Raw genomic sequence first — 16,489 nt, 5'->3', positions numbered from 1 at the left:
GGAACATGAGCAAAAATGAGTCATCTGTCTTATACCCAGTCAATTTTTTATGAAAATAACCAATGATTAGTTCATGGAAATAACCTATATTACTGCAAAGATCTAAAAAGTTTGAATGGAAGGATGGGTCAAAATAACACCTAAGCAACCAATGAGGTAATTTCCCCATATAGAGGAAACCCTAAAATATTATTTAAAGTATTTACTGACTTTATCTGAAGATGATGTCGAATTAGTCATGTATTGGCAGTCTTACAGGCAGAACCTTTTAACACACACCAACACATTATGTTGCAACTCCAGCATGTTCTAACTAAACATTGTTAGAAAGACTTTCCAGTAATCATCCTCACCTCAGTCTGAGAACAAAACATGTGTTGTTTTTGTTTTATTTAACAACCATGACAATAAAAGTCATGTCCCGATGTCAACATCCTCATATGTACATTCCTGTGGTCTGTTCTGGCCTGTTTACATGCTCTATTATCCCCTTTTACTGATACAATCTGGTGTTTTCATTCGCACAAAGCCAGTACCTGTTTGACTTCAGCTTGCAGATGTCTTAACTGGACGCACTGCTCCAAGTGCCTTCTGTGCTGCTCTGCAGCCAGGTCCAGCTCCTGCTGCTTCTCGTGAAGAAACTCTAACAGGTCCTGAACCCTTGTTGCCATGTCCACATCTCTGTCGCATAGCAGCTCCACACCTAGAAAAACAAAACTCTTAATCTTTTTGTTTAACAAAATGTAATATTCCCTACAAATATGCATTTGTATTTAAAGTGATAGTAGTCCATGATTGCTGCCATTTGCAATCGATTCCTTCCATTACCTGAAAGTTAATTGAAACTACAATTTTCAATCCCTTTTTCCTTGAAGAAATAAAAATGAAACCTGTGGCCCTGTTTTAAGGGGGAAGTTTGCTCATACTAGTGAAAGCGCATTCATTTTGCACAATCTTAGTAATATGGATGGTTAATATAAGAAAATCATAAAAATGGGGAAAAACTGTGCAAATTGTCCCATCCAGGGTAATCTGAGAAACTCCACATTTTAATTGTAAGAAACGAAAACCAAACAATACCTTCATGATGTTATATTACTAAAAGGAAGCATGCACTAACTTCTTTTATTTGAAAAAAAAAACAAAAAAACACACACAGTTATCAAAGACATAATAGATTGAGTCGACTGAAGGAGAACAATCTAAACTGGAAGTAATAAACTGAAGCAATGGGGGCTCAAACATCATACTAAAATCCTTTTCCCCCATAATACTATGAGCTAAACAGGCCAATATGAGGATCCTGAATAGTTTTGAATATATCACAGCTGAAGATCCAGTTTCCATGAAGGAAATATATATTTTTAGCAAAAAAACAATGTCAAGCATGCAATTAATCATTTCAGTTTTCTGACCACGAATAATTTAAATGAGGAAATGCTAACAAGACTTTTATTGTCTGCATCCACATCAATTTAAAAAATCATGCATTTTGCTTCAATTAATGTGTATCAGATTTAACAGTGGTTGTATCGGTAAGGTAAGGTTGCATTTAACAACACATCATCTGTAAACAGATTTTTACTGTTTTAGTGTTTTCTGCACTAACTTATATTGGTAGCTTGGCTGTCTTAAGGGCTGGTTATACTCCTGCAGCAGTGTGTCGCAGTGAGCTTGTTGCAGATATTTTTTATTTATGCCCAATATTGAAGCGTTGTCTGCACTATGTTATATTCCACGCCACAATGCAAGAGGGACAATCACGAACTAGCTGTGGGTCTAGATACGGCCGAGGCTGCGAGGAAGTGGGGGCAAGTTTGTGCAATAATGGAGGGACATGGAGGCACATCGTTTTCCACAATCGCGTTCATACAAACAAAACAAGCCGGTAAGGTACCAAACAGGAAATACGCATAGTGTAGAGCGGATGTAGATTTGACCAATCAGAGGCCTCCTGTTTGTGTCACTGTCTGAGGTCACCTACAATTTTGGAGAGGTGCAGCAGAGTCTCTGCAGCAGGGGTGGGGTGATATTTGCATTCACTGCGACACACATGCAGACGACCTGGTTTCTGAGTATAAATCAGCATTAATTCCTCTTTTATTAGCACTAGTCCCTTTGCAGTGGACGGGGAAAACTCTTAAATACAGGAAGGACTCATCAGATTCACCAGACCATATGTGACTGACAAAACCAGAGCTGGTATATGATATTTATTTGTAAGGCTTTCTTAAAAACTATGTTTGATGTAAAAAAGATTTAAACCTTTGGTTCAGGCCCAAGGATAAAAATGTGGTGTTTATAGAAACATTAAGGCTGCATCTATGATGGTGTCCTAGGATATTTTTATTTAGTTTCTATGTTTTGAAGTTTTTCTCTCACCAGATGCTTGGACTTCTGTAACATACTGCAGCAACTCTTGCCCCTGGTGAATGACGTCAAAGGTGAGGTTGTTCATGGTAAGGGCTTTATCTGCATGGTGCTGAAGCCTCTGCTCAGCCAGGGTCAGATCCTCAGTGTCAAAGTCATTCATCTGCTTAGACAGCTCCTCATTCCATGACTCCAGGTCTGAGATGATCTGAGAGGCAAAAGAGGGTTGAGATAAAAGGTGAACTAATCAGTTTAAATAGGCGTTCAATAAGAGAACAACTTTACATAAGATATTCAGACAAAAGCAACACTCTTCAGATACATTGATACATTAAGGTCAACTTCTGAAAATTTCAGACTTTTTCCAATGTTGAAACTGAGTTGAAACAAGGTAAACACCTTTGCTGGCTGCCATAGCAACAAACAGCAACAACATATGAGGATGGCGGTGATCTGCTGGCAGAGCAGATGTACTGAGACATCAGTATTTGTCACTGACTGCCCACGCTGACTGAATCACCATGCTGGGGGCACCTTTATCCTGGTACTGTTTAGCTCTCACTATTTCAGTGCTTTTTTAAAACAATATAATATTATGAACAATTGTTTTTTGCCACAATTGTGAAATAAATAAGTGAAACCTCACATAGAGATAGATCTGGGCTTTTTTTTTGTGTCAGATTTGGATTTATTTCCCAAAGGACAACCATTTAGCTCACATATGATTCATGAAGAACAAAAGTTACTTTCAGAATTTATGAAGCAACAGAACTAAAAGTAGGGTTTGATCCAAAGCTATCCTCTAATTAACTGTTATAAAGACTTAAACAACTAGAATTAATCTTTCTAAATATAATGAACAAACTAAAAACAGTATGCACTGTAAGTTTATGAATAAAGTAGAATAATTCATGTTATTATTCAGTCTGTTTGCATAAATGAAACTGAGAAGTTATAGGAGCTGCCATGCCTGGTTAGGAAACAATAATGTTATTTTTGAGAGGGTCACCTGATTAAAACAATAAAAAAGGACAGAGGAAGGATAATGATGTATTTGACGTGAAGCAAGAATCGGGTTTTGTGGCTTATTCACAATGTAGGGAACTCAAAATGGATTTCCAAGCAAGGCTACAGGGTGAAAACATGCAGAAATGTAGCAATTGTACCTGTGAAATAAAATATTCAACAACTAAATAGAGACATTGTCCTCCTAACAAATAGAATGTGAGTAATATTTTAAGACTAAAACAATGCATATCAACAAATACAAACATTTTTTATCTTGTAACTCTTTTGTGATCTTAATATAAAAAGCCTAGTAATTTTTACCCTTGCTTTAGGACTGATAAAAAACATAATTCTTATTTAAGTCAATCACTCATAGTAAACTTGAACAAACCTGCATTTTATTTTTATACAAGAAAAAAAATTATGTAAAAAATACCCCCCCCCCAAAAAAACAACAATATATATATATAATTGTCTATAAAAATATAAAAAATATTATATATATATATATTCTTTTTTTTTAGTTTTTTTTTTTTTATATTTTTCCTTGTATGAAAATAAAATGTCAGTATAATGTCAGTTTGAAAGTCTGCTAGACCAACGAACAACGATTGTTTCCTTCAATTTTTTTCTAGAAAGCTCAAATGGGCCCCAAAACAAAGAGAAACAAAAGGTATCAGGACATCACAAAAGACTATTTTTTAATATACTTATACATGGCTTATATATAGCCACAGATGTGCAAAAAAACCTTTCTATAAAGTAAATCAAAAACTGTTTTTTTCTAGATAAAAAGTCAACTTGCTTTGTTTTCTTTTTTTTCCACACAAGATACTAGTAACAATCCATTAAATAGTCACTATTACAAATCATCTAATTACAACAATAAGACAATAATAAGTTAACATAGATGTTTAACAACTTACCAAGCCCTGACTAGAACTTTGCCTTCCTCTCCTCTTACAGTTGAGTAAAATGCCTTCTGAGAATAAAAATACCATTTCCTTCATTTATCGGAGACCACTAACCAGTTAGGGAGATACTGTTAGGATTCCAGTCGCTATGTTTTACTGTTAGGTGTGCATTGCAGCAGAGCTGTCTCCTTTGCACGAAAAGAGCTACAGTAATAAACCCGGCTATGTCTCACCTATTCCTTCTTCTTACCTTAACTTAACTTAGACTCACACCTCCAGTCATGCCAGGAGGAGGTATCACTTTGTAAATTTGCACAGGTGTGTGAGTGAGCAAGAAACAGAACATAAATCTGTCCTCCGCCCATCTCCATGCTCAAGCTCTGTGTCATAATAATCCGGTGTCTGTGTGCGTAATTCTGGGCGTGAATCGGTGTTTAGCATGTGCGATTAGCAGATTCACTGCCTTTCCCTGACCAGGCATGCAGAGTTAATCTGGATTTTTGGAAAACACAGACCGACACCAAAGAACCTTTTCCACATAGGTTTTTCTACATTCTCTCCTTTTACAAATACTAACTCCAGTTTCTTTTTCTGGTTTCTTATGTGATACACCAACAGTGGTGCATTAGTGAACAATAAAATACGAATTATACAAAGAATATCTAAATATAATCTAGAAGATGTGATGATGATGTGTTTTCAGAACATCTGAGATTGCAGTTAAAGCTGGTCGGTTTGAAGCAAAGAAATGATCGCGTTTTATTTAAGCATTATAAAATGGTCTTGAAACCATTTTATTAAATCATCTAAATTATTCTGGCTTCAGGTCGGCGCATTAAAGGAAGGCAACACCCCAAATTCTGTCAAAACACTGCTGGGTAAAATAGCCAACACATTAACTGGTGAGCAAAATAGTTATTAGTTGCAGACCAGGTTATAATAAGGGATGCACTGATCCACTTTTTTCACCTCCGATACGATATATTTGAAGTTTAATGTCGGCCGATACCGATCCGATACCGATACCAAAAACAGCACTGAACTATTACCTAAAAAATTGTTTCATTGTTTAAAAAAAAAAAAAAAATGGGATCATTCTTCTGTGCATATGATTTGACTTCCCTTCTCTTAAAAAAATAGGAAACAACCCAAATATTTAACATTTATTTAACAACTGTACACAAAATCTTAAACCAAAAGTTCTCTAACTTGGTCAATGTGTAAAAAAAAGTGTTACAAGTTCAGTCAGTGCAAATTGGAATCTAAAATCCAATGTAAAATTCAATACAATAAAATAAATTATGAAGGAGCTAAAATTGAGAAAATAAAACAGCTTCAACGTGTTGATTTCTAGACAGTCAAAATAAAACAGCCATCAGCTCTTTACAATGTTTAGTGCAAATGGAATTTAAACATCCATTATAAAAGCATCTGAATAAACCAAAAGATTCTCCTGCTTGGTCAAGTTGCCGGTGTTATAGTTTGAAGATTTAACATAGCATAGAGTTAAAATTAATAGATCTGCCCTTATATCTAGTCAATTGTCACTGATACAATCTAGTTTTTTTTCTTTATATCTGGACCGATACCGATAAAAATGTCGGATCGGTGCATCCCTAGTTATATTATCATTAAACACTTAAATGAAGGATAATAACACCTCATTAATGTTTTACTGAATTATATTGAAGAGACAGACAGACAGAAAATGCATCATAAAACTTTAAAGCTTTAAATCATTGATTCCTTTTACCAGTTTTTGCTGTTTACAAGCTATTAAAATGTTTTATTTTATTTTTTAAACATGTTTTTTTTACTTATATTCTGTATTTCTAGATTAATTTATAGGTGAATAAAAAAAGATCCCTAGAATATTAACCCCTATAATAAATGATCGCTGCAGCCTTAACAATAACTGAGTAATATCTGAATAAACATTGGTTGCTTTGGATTTTACTCTGGGATGTTAGATTCCTGGGGAATAAAAATGCCTGCCCTGACCAGTCAGATGTTATTTATAAAAAAAATTCAGTAACATTGGTTTTTAAAAACTCCTAATATTATATATTATGAAAATGTTCAAGTGGTACTAAGAATTGTGCCAGCTACTGTAACTTAAAGCATGAATATATAGACTAATCTTTTAGATTTTCTCAAAGGGCCCAAAAACCCAATCTGTAATAGTGCTCTAGGCATTTAGAGTCTCTTAAAAAATATCAGATTTGATGGCAAACATGACAACAAAGAAAACACAAAGTTCAAATAAAACTGTCATCTTGTTTAAGCACCAGCTGGGAAAAGTATTCAGTGTCACAGTTGGATGCTCAGCAATAAGCAGATCCAGCATAGCAGGCTGCTGTTAAAAAAAAATAAAAAATTGCATGAATGAATGAATAAGTGGAGGTGATGCATCAAGTGGAACTAAATACCTTTCAAACCAGCAAATGCGAGAGCTTTGTTGGCATTTCAGTACAGCTTTACACCAGCAGGGGTCCTCGCTACAAGACTAAATGCCCCTTTTATTATGAAATGGCTCATAAGCAGAAAATCACTTTGATTTTCTGTTATGCACCTTTCCGTATAAAAATGATCTTTATACACTGCTTCTCTGTCAACTCCTCCACATCGACTCTTTGTGCTTTGATAAATATTTAAAGCAAAATTTATTTAGTAGACATAAAGGTTGCATTTTTTTCCTAAAAACTCACGTCTATGGCGTCCCTCTCAAAGATACGGAGCTGCAGGAAGAGTTCCAGTTTGATCTTCCTTTCCTGGAACAACTCCTCCATCTGACCCTGAGCCTCATCCAGCTGCTGTAAGACACTCTCAATGTGCGCCATGGAGCTGTTATGAGGGGTCTTGTTACTTGAAATCGCTGAGTCTCTGTAAACACAGCAGAAATACAGTTTAAAGGGACAACAGATAAAAACACAGGTCAACTTGCCTAAGAAACTGCCTTCAAATTAATTTCGTCATTTTCTGCAGCAGGAATATTTTATGGAATATCACCAACTTTGTGTTTATATCTCTATTCAGGGGTGCGTTTAAATGTGGCTTGCCCCGCTGAGTGATAATGATTACAGTTTGCACTCAGTGATAATGCTCACCTGAGCTGCTGTATGAGGTCCTCTCCCTCCTTGATGACATTGACCGTCGCCTGCAGGGTGGTCTGCTGCTGCTGGCCAAATCTCTTGATCAGGTCCTGCACTGCTTCCACTGACTCAGCGTACACGTCATCCAGCAGTTCTTTTTGAAGCTCCTCCAACCACGTCCAGAGCTAAAATATAGAGGCAAATAAAGGTTTAATATATTTTTAAAAATCCAGAAGTAACTAAGAAGTTCTTCATTAGGAGCAGATTTAAGAAGCAGTGCTTTAAAATTTAAAAAAGCTATTGCTTTAAAGCCATAAATGATCCATTCCATTACTCCTGAGGTTCAATGTGAGCTTTAACTAAATGTAGCCCCCCCATCTATTGCTGAAGGCATTAGAGATTGTTCACAAATATTCAGATCCTGCTGATGGGAGCTTACATAATGCTCAATTTATCCACATAAACCACAGATTTTTCTCTCATATTGTTTTTGCTGTAAACAATGTATCTGACATTATCCACCTACACCAAAGATAAGTGAACAGGTTATACATTCAATTCAACAATATGTTGGACTGAAGGCTGACAGCCAGGATCTAAAGCTGATTCTGGAATGAACAGCAGTGACTTTAAGTCCTCTGTTTAAAAATATGCATTTTAGTTTCGGGGAAAAATAGCACTGATTAAGACAAAATCTGTTGTGAGGTCACAAGTATAACATTTTCTTTAGGTATGTATGCAACTGGCTCATTTGTTTTAATTCAAAATAGATTGTGTGTTGCAGATTTATTGTGCAGAATATTCTGGCTTTATGAGCTTTTCAAGCCTGAACTGTTATTGGCAAAATAAATGCAAAAACTCTACTTGTATTATAAGGTATCTGCATCATAGTTATGTTTCTTTTTGCCTTAACATATGTCTAAATAAGAGGGTTATTATCAAGCATTGGCATAAAAAAAAAACATTGCAATAGACCATCTTAGCATAGTTTTATCCTTATTTTGCTAGTTTTATTTTGTTTAGTTTCATTTCAACCGGAAAATGAAATGAGTATGGCCCAAAACATTTATGTCTTTTTATGTTTTTCTTTGAAAAAAAAAAAGAAAAAGGTAGTTTAGTGGTTTAAATGAGTTCTAAAAAAAAACAAGAAGCAGGGAAAGAACAGCAGAAATACCTCTTTGACATGTGTGTGAAAAGCAACAGACATATCCAGGAGGACTTTGCGCTGCTCCACACGTCGTACAAAGTCCTGGATGCGATCTTCTAGCTGGTGGGCAGCCTGGTAAATTTCCTCTGGGTCACATTCTCCAGTCTGGGCCAACTGCTCTGCTGCCTCCAGCAGTTTGTCAGCATTAGTGTAGGTGTTCTGAAATTAAACAGCATTGCATTTAACAAATCATAACACCTGTATAATATTCTGATAAATAGATCACTTGGATTGTAAAATGATTCTCTAACTGTTTTATTTTCTAAATTTTTCAGTGCATACACATATGGAAAATCTTAGAATATAGAAAAAGTTGCAACGTAGCCATTAAATTAAGCACATTGGTTTAGTGGAGATAATTAAAAGCAATCAAAAATAATGTAGTAAATAATTGTGTTTTTATTTATGTTTATGTGCAATTTAAAACTAAATTCAACAGCATCATTTTTTACTTATTTACTCTTCAACAAACTTTTTGGACATGACCTGGAACGTTATCTGCTCAGACAGGACATAACACATTTTGCAACAATATCAAAAACAAAAAAATAAAAAATAAAAAAAAGCTTCTGCCTTTACCACTAAAAACAAAAACCTCAAAGACTCACCTGTGCAACCTCTTCAAAGTCTTCATGTCTCTTCTGCAGAGCTCTGGCTCTGTGCAGAGACTTTCCAACACCAGTATGTTTACTAAGGAAGGCCTCACCATGGTTTTCTATCCAGTCCAACACCTTGAAACAAATAAATCCATAATACCACACATTTCAATGACTGCCCACATTATTTTGAAATTGCAGTGCATAATATCAGTCAGCAGGGGGTGCAACGAAATTAGATGACTTCATGTAGATGAAATACCAGGCAGACAATTTATGGATGCAATATTACTCAGCTTGCAGAATCACATCCCAATCATCTCAGTTTTCATCTCATTCTTCCAATTTGAACATGTCACTAGAGAACAATTAACAGCTAATCCAAAGCAAAGTGTAAACATTTCCATAATGGGAGTAATAAGCTAAGAATCCGTCCATCTAATACACTTATTATCAGTCAAACTGATGGACAGGCGCTGTCAGCCTCTACCAGGGGTAATGAAAGGATTTCAAGGTCTCTGAGAGAATGTTTTCAAGGGAACGTTTTCAAAACCAAATGCTCCGACACTATGTGACAGAAAATTGCATCACCATGGAAACCACTACCAAGAGAAAGGGGTGATGAAAGACCTGATGGAAGGAAGGAGAGGCAGAAAGACTGACAATAAAGAAGGAAAGACTGGAAACCCGGATGGAAAGAAAAAACGGGGAGAGAAGGGCAGATGCCTAAAGGGTGAAGATGGAGAGATAACAGCAGACCAAATCAGGAGGCCTGATAGAAGGACCAGGCAGAAAGAAAAACTGACTTATTTATTTGAAAAAGGGAAGGGAAGGCAAGAGAGGTAAATGGACGCTTTAAAAAACTAATGATATAGTTAACAATTACATGAAAAGGTTATTATTGCATACTGCAACACTGAGTTGAATTTCTCTTTTTTTAAGAGAGAAAAAAAAGGCTCTTCTAGCTGCAGGAGGCAAAGGGGAAACATTAGACATGTTTGCAATCCTCCTTACTTGCTGCACATCCTGCTGAAAGACACAGAGCTGCAGGCGCTGGTGAAGACGGACTTTGCGATGCTGCCAGATGTTTTCTAGCTGCCTCTGGTGATGCAGCACCTCGTGGATGATGTCCAGGACGTGGTGCACGGCCTTCGAGTAGTTCGCTGACGACATCAGCGAATCTGCACTTCCTGGGGTCAAAGGTCGCTGCAGCTTGTCCAGCAAAGCCTTGCCGTCCTGGCTCACCTGGACAAATTGAAGTTTGGTTTCATATTGTAAAACATCTGCAGGGTTCACAGTTGAAGAAAACTTGTTTTTGGGGGAGGTTTTACTCTTCCTGGTGACAAAGTGATATTCCACTTATGCTGAAAATAGATATCTCGTCACTATGCTCATTATGCTACAGTGTTTAAAGTGGCTCCCAGTACTAACATAAAAATAAATGACTGACCAGTTAAAAAGTTTACATGATGAGCATGAATGTGAGAAAATTTGAATCATTTCCTCCTAACTTTGCATACATAAGTCATCGTAATCCTCCCTGTTTTGCATACAAGTTTGTTTGTGTTTTTGTGCAAGCTTGTTTGATGTGCACTGACCTCTGAGTATGCCGTTGTGATGTGTTCATACAGCCCTTGGTGATGGTGGATCGTATCTTCTAAGTCCTGGAGCTCAGATGGCAGCTCTCCTTCACCGCAAGCTTTACACCATGGCTCCACTTTGCTCATGTACTGGGTGGAAAATAATCATCATCAACATGTCAAACACAAGCCACTACTTACATTTGCAAGTTTTTACTGCATAGAAAGAAAAAAACAAATCAAACAAATCATAAAGTGGCTTTAAAACAGAGAGATTCATAACAGAGGAGAAAGAAAAAAAGACTCAATAGATGTATTTTCGAGAAATACAGTACTGACTCATGATCACCAACTGTAGAAAGTGAGTATAGATGAATATAAGAATGTTTACTTTTTATGTTATTCATTTTTAGTCTAATACCCTAGCAACATTGGAGCTCCACACTGCAAAAACAATCTTTTTACTCTTAAAATAAGATAATTAGATAATATGTACTTCAAATAAGACAATGCAATAGTTTTATATTTATTTTAAACGTAAATTGTCTTGTTTCATTGGCAAGGTGTCTCACTCGCTTCCTTAGTTAAAGAAAAAAAATGCACTTATCTTAAGGGAAAATTACTTATTAAGATTTACACATTTTTCAGTGCAATTGTTGGGCGTCAAAAATTATACACAAGAAAGAAAACCACTAATATAAGTAAAACAAAGACAAATGGTTTAAATGCTTCTTAAATGTTTTAAGGTAACTTGAACTTGATATTTTAGGTGTGTGTTTTTTTTTCCTAAAGTACTTCTTTAACAATCTTCCAAGATCTTAAAGTCATTGCAAATGTTTTTAGTCGTTTATTCCCCACAGTAAGTCTCATTATAACCTCAGACATCTGTATGTATGTCTTCAGAAGTTGCCTGATATATAACTATCTCAGAATAAAGCCTCTAAAAGCATTTTTTTCCTGTGATCTAAAATACCACTTATGTCAAACTCAAGGCTGTGATCTGCAACAGCAATTTATTCTGGCCTTAAGGCCGGGAAAAGGCCAAGTCATGTCATAAAATAGAAGTGCATGTTTTTGATATAGCCTACAAAGCGGTGAATTCTACAAAATAAATAGGAGAAAAGTTAAAACACCAGAAAAGTGGCCTCTTTGCATAAAAAAAGATGACATTTTCAAAGTTTTTACATGTCCTATTCAGCGGTTCTAAAGCAGCTACAACCTGCCCTTTCTAAAGACTTGATAATATCAAAATGGCCTGATATAAAACTGAGTGCGACAAGGGTCTTAAATGGTCCCCAGGTCCAATTTTGTACATCCATATGTTAGAGGCAGCGCAAGAATGTTGTGCAGGTTGACCTCCTGGCCTGACAAAGACCCAAACAAGCAAGAGGCCACATATAAACAAAATAATCATTAGGATCAAAGAATATGCGAGGTCAATGATAGTAACCTCCGATCCTAATAAAAGCATTTTAAGGTGTTAGATTGTCCCTGCTAAAGTTAAAAACCTTAATCCAGAACTTAAAATGTGAAAACCCCTATTTTTCATATCATTCATCCTAACTGACTAAGCTCATGTTATTTAGAGAACAATAAACAAGAGCATCAGTTTGCAGATATGTAAAGGTTTTACAGACATAGCAAAAACACTATAGCTGTAACTGATTCCACAAAGCATGGGCTCCAGGGGGCTGAATATCAATTAATGTCACAATTTTGCTGAGAAATTATTGCTAAATTTTACAATTATGCACAACTACTTAGTCTGGTGAATAAAATCAACATTAAATTCAAGTTAGTTTGTGGTTATAATGCGATAAAAGAATGTTTCAGTGGTTTAAAAACTTTTTTTAAATTATGTAAGAGTATTTTCAGTGTCATGGAAAGTGTACAGCATGTAATGTACCAAAGCCGTGTAAAACAGATTTTATCAGTCACTATTCGCCCAAACATAAACCACAAGACAGAGAGAGAGAGAAAAAGAAAAAAGTTGTGATTAAATTATCTTTGATTAAGTAAAGAATCAAATTTCTGTATAGATGCACAGATTTATGAGATGAGAATAAAGATAAAATATTATGCCAAATGCTTTAAGTTGGTATCGTTTCATCTGCTGATATCCTAAAATGTGCATTTGATGGTGTGTCTGTACCTGATCGGCTTTCTGGTGGAAGCTGGCAGACATCTCCAGCAGAGTGCTGCGTTCATCCAGGGCTGCCGCAAAGGCTTTCCACTCCTGTTCCAACTGGCCTGAGATCTGCTGGATCTGCTGGGAGGCGTAGTGGCCGGACTCCAGGAGTCGATTTCCAACTGACATGATCCGATTGATGTTCACATATACATTCTGTTTAAAAAAAAAAGGAAGGTAAAGAACAAATATGGCATGAATTTAACAAAAAAATAAAAAATAAAAAAAACATACCAAAGATGTTTATGTAATGCATTTGATCCAGGTAGATTAGCAGGATTTCATGTAAAACACCAGAGCACCCTGATGCACAAGGCTGCCACTGTTTTCCTCTGATAATTAAGCCTAATTGTGTTTCTACAAAAGCAACTAAAACATGCTTGTAAAACACTGTGGCCATTAGTGTGTGCCCAGAAAAGGTAAATGAAATGAAAACACGAGTAAATCCTTCAGACACACAACATCGAGGAACACTGGGGACATTAAAAAGTCCTCCACTCAGAAGGCATACCCTCATGTGAATCATAAAAAAGGCGATTCACCTTTCAGTCTTTTTCTAATGTATCGGCTTCAAGCTGTTTTGTAAAGATAGGCATGGATCAGCAAGCGTTAATTAACAACTGTGTTAACAACCTATTATTATTCTATTCAATTACTGCTCCTGGAGCCCATTATGGCTCTTAGGTCGCTTGTTTTAATCACAAAGAAAAAAACAAAAACGGTTACGAACAAAACACAGCCAAGTCTCAGAGGAAAATAATGGCAGAAAACTGTAGATTCTTAGAATGGAAAAACAAAAAGAATAAATTATCTTTTGATATGTTAAAAATGGTTAATAAATATTATATATTATCTATATCTTTATTCTTTTTGTTAGAAGAAAGAATAGGTTTTAAAAAGTTCATTTGTGAAAGAGAATCATTTCAATCTCCACAGCTATACAGTAAAAAGTGTAATGCGTTTATTTTAAAAGGTGCAACTGTTCTTTTAAAAACTATATTATTAGACCCTATGGTCACGCACTGGTTCACAAGCACTAAAAAACTCGCAGGCTGCAGAAGGACACAGCCACAGCTGAAAGGATAAAGGGGTGGGATGGTGTTCAAAACACACGGGGCCTTAATCCAGAAAGGACGTATGTTGGTGGAGAGTAAATGGATTTAAAAGAAACAGAAAAAAAGGTGTGTTGGTTGAGAAAAACAATGGCAAAGGAAAATAGAATGTTTGGTGGCATTAAAACAGGCAGTAAAAGTAGAGAAAATAATATATTGTTTAAATTTAACAAAAAAAGGATTAAAAAAAGTTGGAGTCAGGGTTTCTAAATTCAGCTCAGAGCTACTGACATAAACCAGTGAAAATTACGCGGAAATAGTCACAGTAATTAGCCTCTTGAAAATGCAACATAATGGTGTTAATAAAACTAATAAAACAACTTGAAAACTTGTTTTGTTTTAATTTTTTTTAAACATTGGATTTAAGATCTGAGCAAAACTTTAGTTCTCCTTTTTGTGTAAAAAAAAAATACAATCCACCAAAACAATACAAGGCACAGCTTTGTATTCAGGAAAAAAAAACAACTGTTTAAGGTGTTTTTATGCAAATCCAGGCCTTGGAGGTCTTTGCTGGAAATATGACTAATCTGTGCCAGAGATCTTTTTGTATACAAAGTACAGGCAAATCAGCGTACTGCACGTACACTCCATTGTTTACCCTTTTCCTTCTTGTAGGCATATCCAGAAAGAAAACTGATATACTTCTGTAGCTTTCTAATCTGGGATTTAGGATATATATTATTTTTTCCCCCGGTTTTTTTATTCCTCTGAAGCAGAACACTGTAGCATTATACATCAAAAATAAATTTTTAACATCCAAAACATGTCAGACATCTAGTGGCAGGCAGGATCTTTTTGATTCTTCAGTGGTAGCTGATTACAATCTCTCCCTCCCACCTGGTCATTTGCATCTACAGTCACCTTTGGGGTATTTTAGGCACACAGAAGATAGGCTGACTCACAGACAGCAACGCGGTTCAAAGATGGACACCCCTGAAGCAGCCGAGAATCCTGACAATGAATACATGGCAATGGATGCTGACCAGTGGGAAGAGCCAGACGACACGTATGAAAATGGAGACATTGATATTGATATACGACGGAGAGATGGTCTGCCTGCACCGGGAGGAGTCCCTGCTAATATGGGCCCCCAGCAAAGTATTCAAACCCAAAACAGTGCAACCTCTCCAAGACTGCCTGTGCATGACAGGTACATGACGATAAGATGGCCACCGTTAAACGCAAACAGAGGATCGGGGAAATCACAGCAGCCCGGTAACGTCCTTAAATTTCAAATAATGTAAAATGAGCAAAAATGCAAAAGAACTGTTATACATTATTCTATGCTATTTAGAGCTCTTGCAGAAAATCGTGTTGGGGCTGATTTTGGTGTGCCTGCTGTTACTCATGTTACTGATCATACTGGCTATTTTCTGTAAGTACTTTTTAAATACTGCAAAGGCTGCAGAACATTTCTGTTGAAATATTGTACATTATTTGAAACATGGCAGTTTAAATGGTCAGACCATATCTTTTTCTAATGAAATATTTAAGAGTCTATGATACAATGCAAACAATGGTTTCAAGTCATTTTCCTGTATGTTTTAAAGACATAGATGTGACACAGTTGGTAATCACAGCTAAGGGTTTGTGAAGTATGTCCCTGTGTGCTTCTAACAGAAATTAAGACAGCCTCCTTGCAATTTCTTTCATGTAAAGATGGACTTGAAGAAGAAAAACATTCAGAGGTGAAAGATAAAATCAAGAAACTGCAATATGAAATGGGTAAGCTACACATTTTTACCAACAACTGACTAATACAATCAGTGACATGCTAAGTTAAAGAAAAGACAGGTTTTCTCAAAGATGATGTTTAATGCAAATGCCTCCCTTTGAAAAAGAGAAGAGAAAAGTCTTTAAGACGATCTACAGCATTTCCAGCTCTACAGAAACTGACTGGGAATCTGCGACGGTGCTGTATGTCCTAAACCATTACGTGCTTGAGGTGAGCTGTTTTAGATTTCAGCCTCTTTGTGAGCACTGAGCAGAAAGTACAATGGTGGTATGCCTTACTCTAATTTTTTTTTTCTTGTGTTCACAGAACCACATGAAAAAGAATTCATTTACTCTTCACTACTCCAACTTGTATAACGAATCATGTTACACATGGAACTGCACATGTTAATTTGAATATTTCACCCTTCTGCATGTATGTATGTACTGTATAGATTGTATATATAAAAAATTAAAAATCAGTGGCGATTTCTCATAGACAAGCTAAACCTCCCCCGTAAATTTCGTAAAATTATTGGTAATATGCTTTGTCAACCTTTATAAATGATCTCCCCTCTGCTATGGAGCAGCAGGACTCTGCCGTCAGCCTCTATGAGAAATCTCTGTTGAGGTTTGAGCCTCTGTCTGTTAAGGTAAACCGTGAGAAAGTAGAGACCTGATTGGATAACAAGCCGAAATACATTACTTC

General features: G+C 36.1%; 1 protein-coding gene across 5 annotated transcripts in view; it reads right to left on the bottom strand.

The window, feature by feature from the left end:
- Positions 1-16,489, bottom strand: part of LOC107101584 (triple functional domain protein-like) — a 94,659-nt gene that overhangs the window by 49,491 nt on the left and 28,679 nt on the right. For all 5 annotated transcript variants that reach the window (XM_015400544.1, XM_015400545.1, XM_015400547.1 and 2 more), the window contains 9 exons: positions 12,920-13,111; positions 10,786-10,917; positions 10,202-10,432; positions 9,200-9,322; positions 8,559-8,750; positions 7,400-7,569; positions 7,001-7,175; positions 2,383-2,578; positions 537-703 (listed from right to left, as the gene is read on the bottom strand). In XM_015400544.1, coding sequence (XP_015256030.1) covers positions 537-703; positions 2,383-2,578; positions 7,001-7,175; positions 7,400-7,569; positions 8,559-8,750; positions 9,200-9,322; positions 10,202-10,432; positions 10,786-10,917; positions 12,920-13,111 — 1,578 coding nt within the window. The remainder of the gene's footprint in view (positions 1-536; positions 704-2,382; positions 2,579-7,000; positions 7,176-7,399; positions 7,570-8,558; positions 8,751-9,199; positions 9,323-10,201; positions 10,433-10,785; positions 10,918-12,919; positions 13,112-16,489) is intronic.

This window comes from Cyprinodon variegatus, unplaced genomic scaffold, assembly GCF_000732505.1.
Source record: "Cyprinodon variegatus isolate N-32 unplaced genomic scaffold, C_variegatus-1.0 Scaffold1116, whole genome shotgun sequence".
Taxonomy (NCBI): domain Eukaryota; kingdom Metazoa; phylum Chordata; class Actinopteri; order Cyprinodontiformes; family Cyprinodontidae; genus Cyprinodon; species Cyprinodon variegatus.
This window is presented reverse-complemented; position numbering and strand designations above follow the sequence as displayed.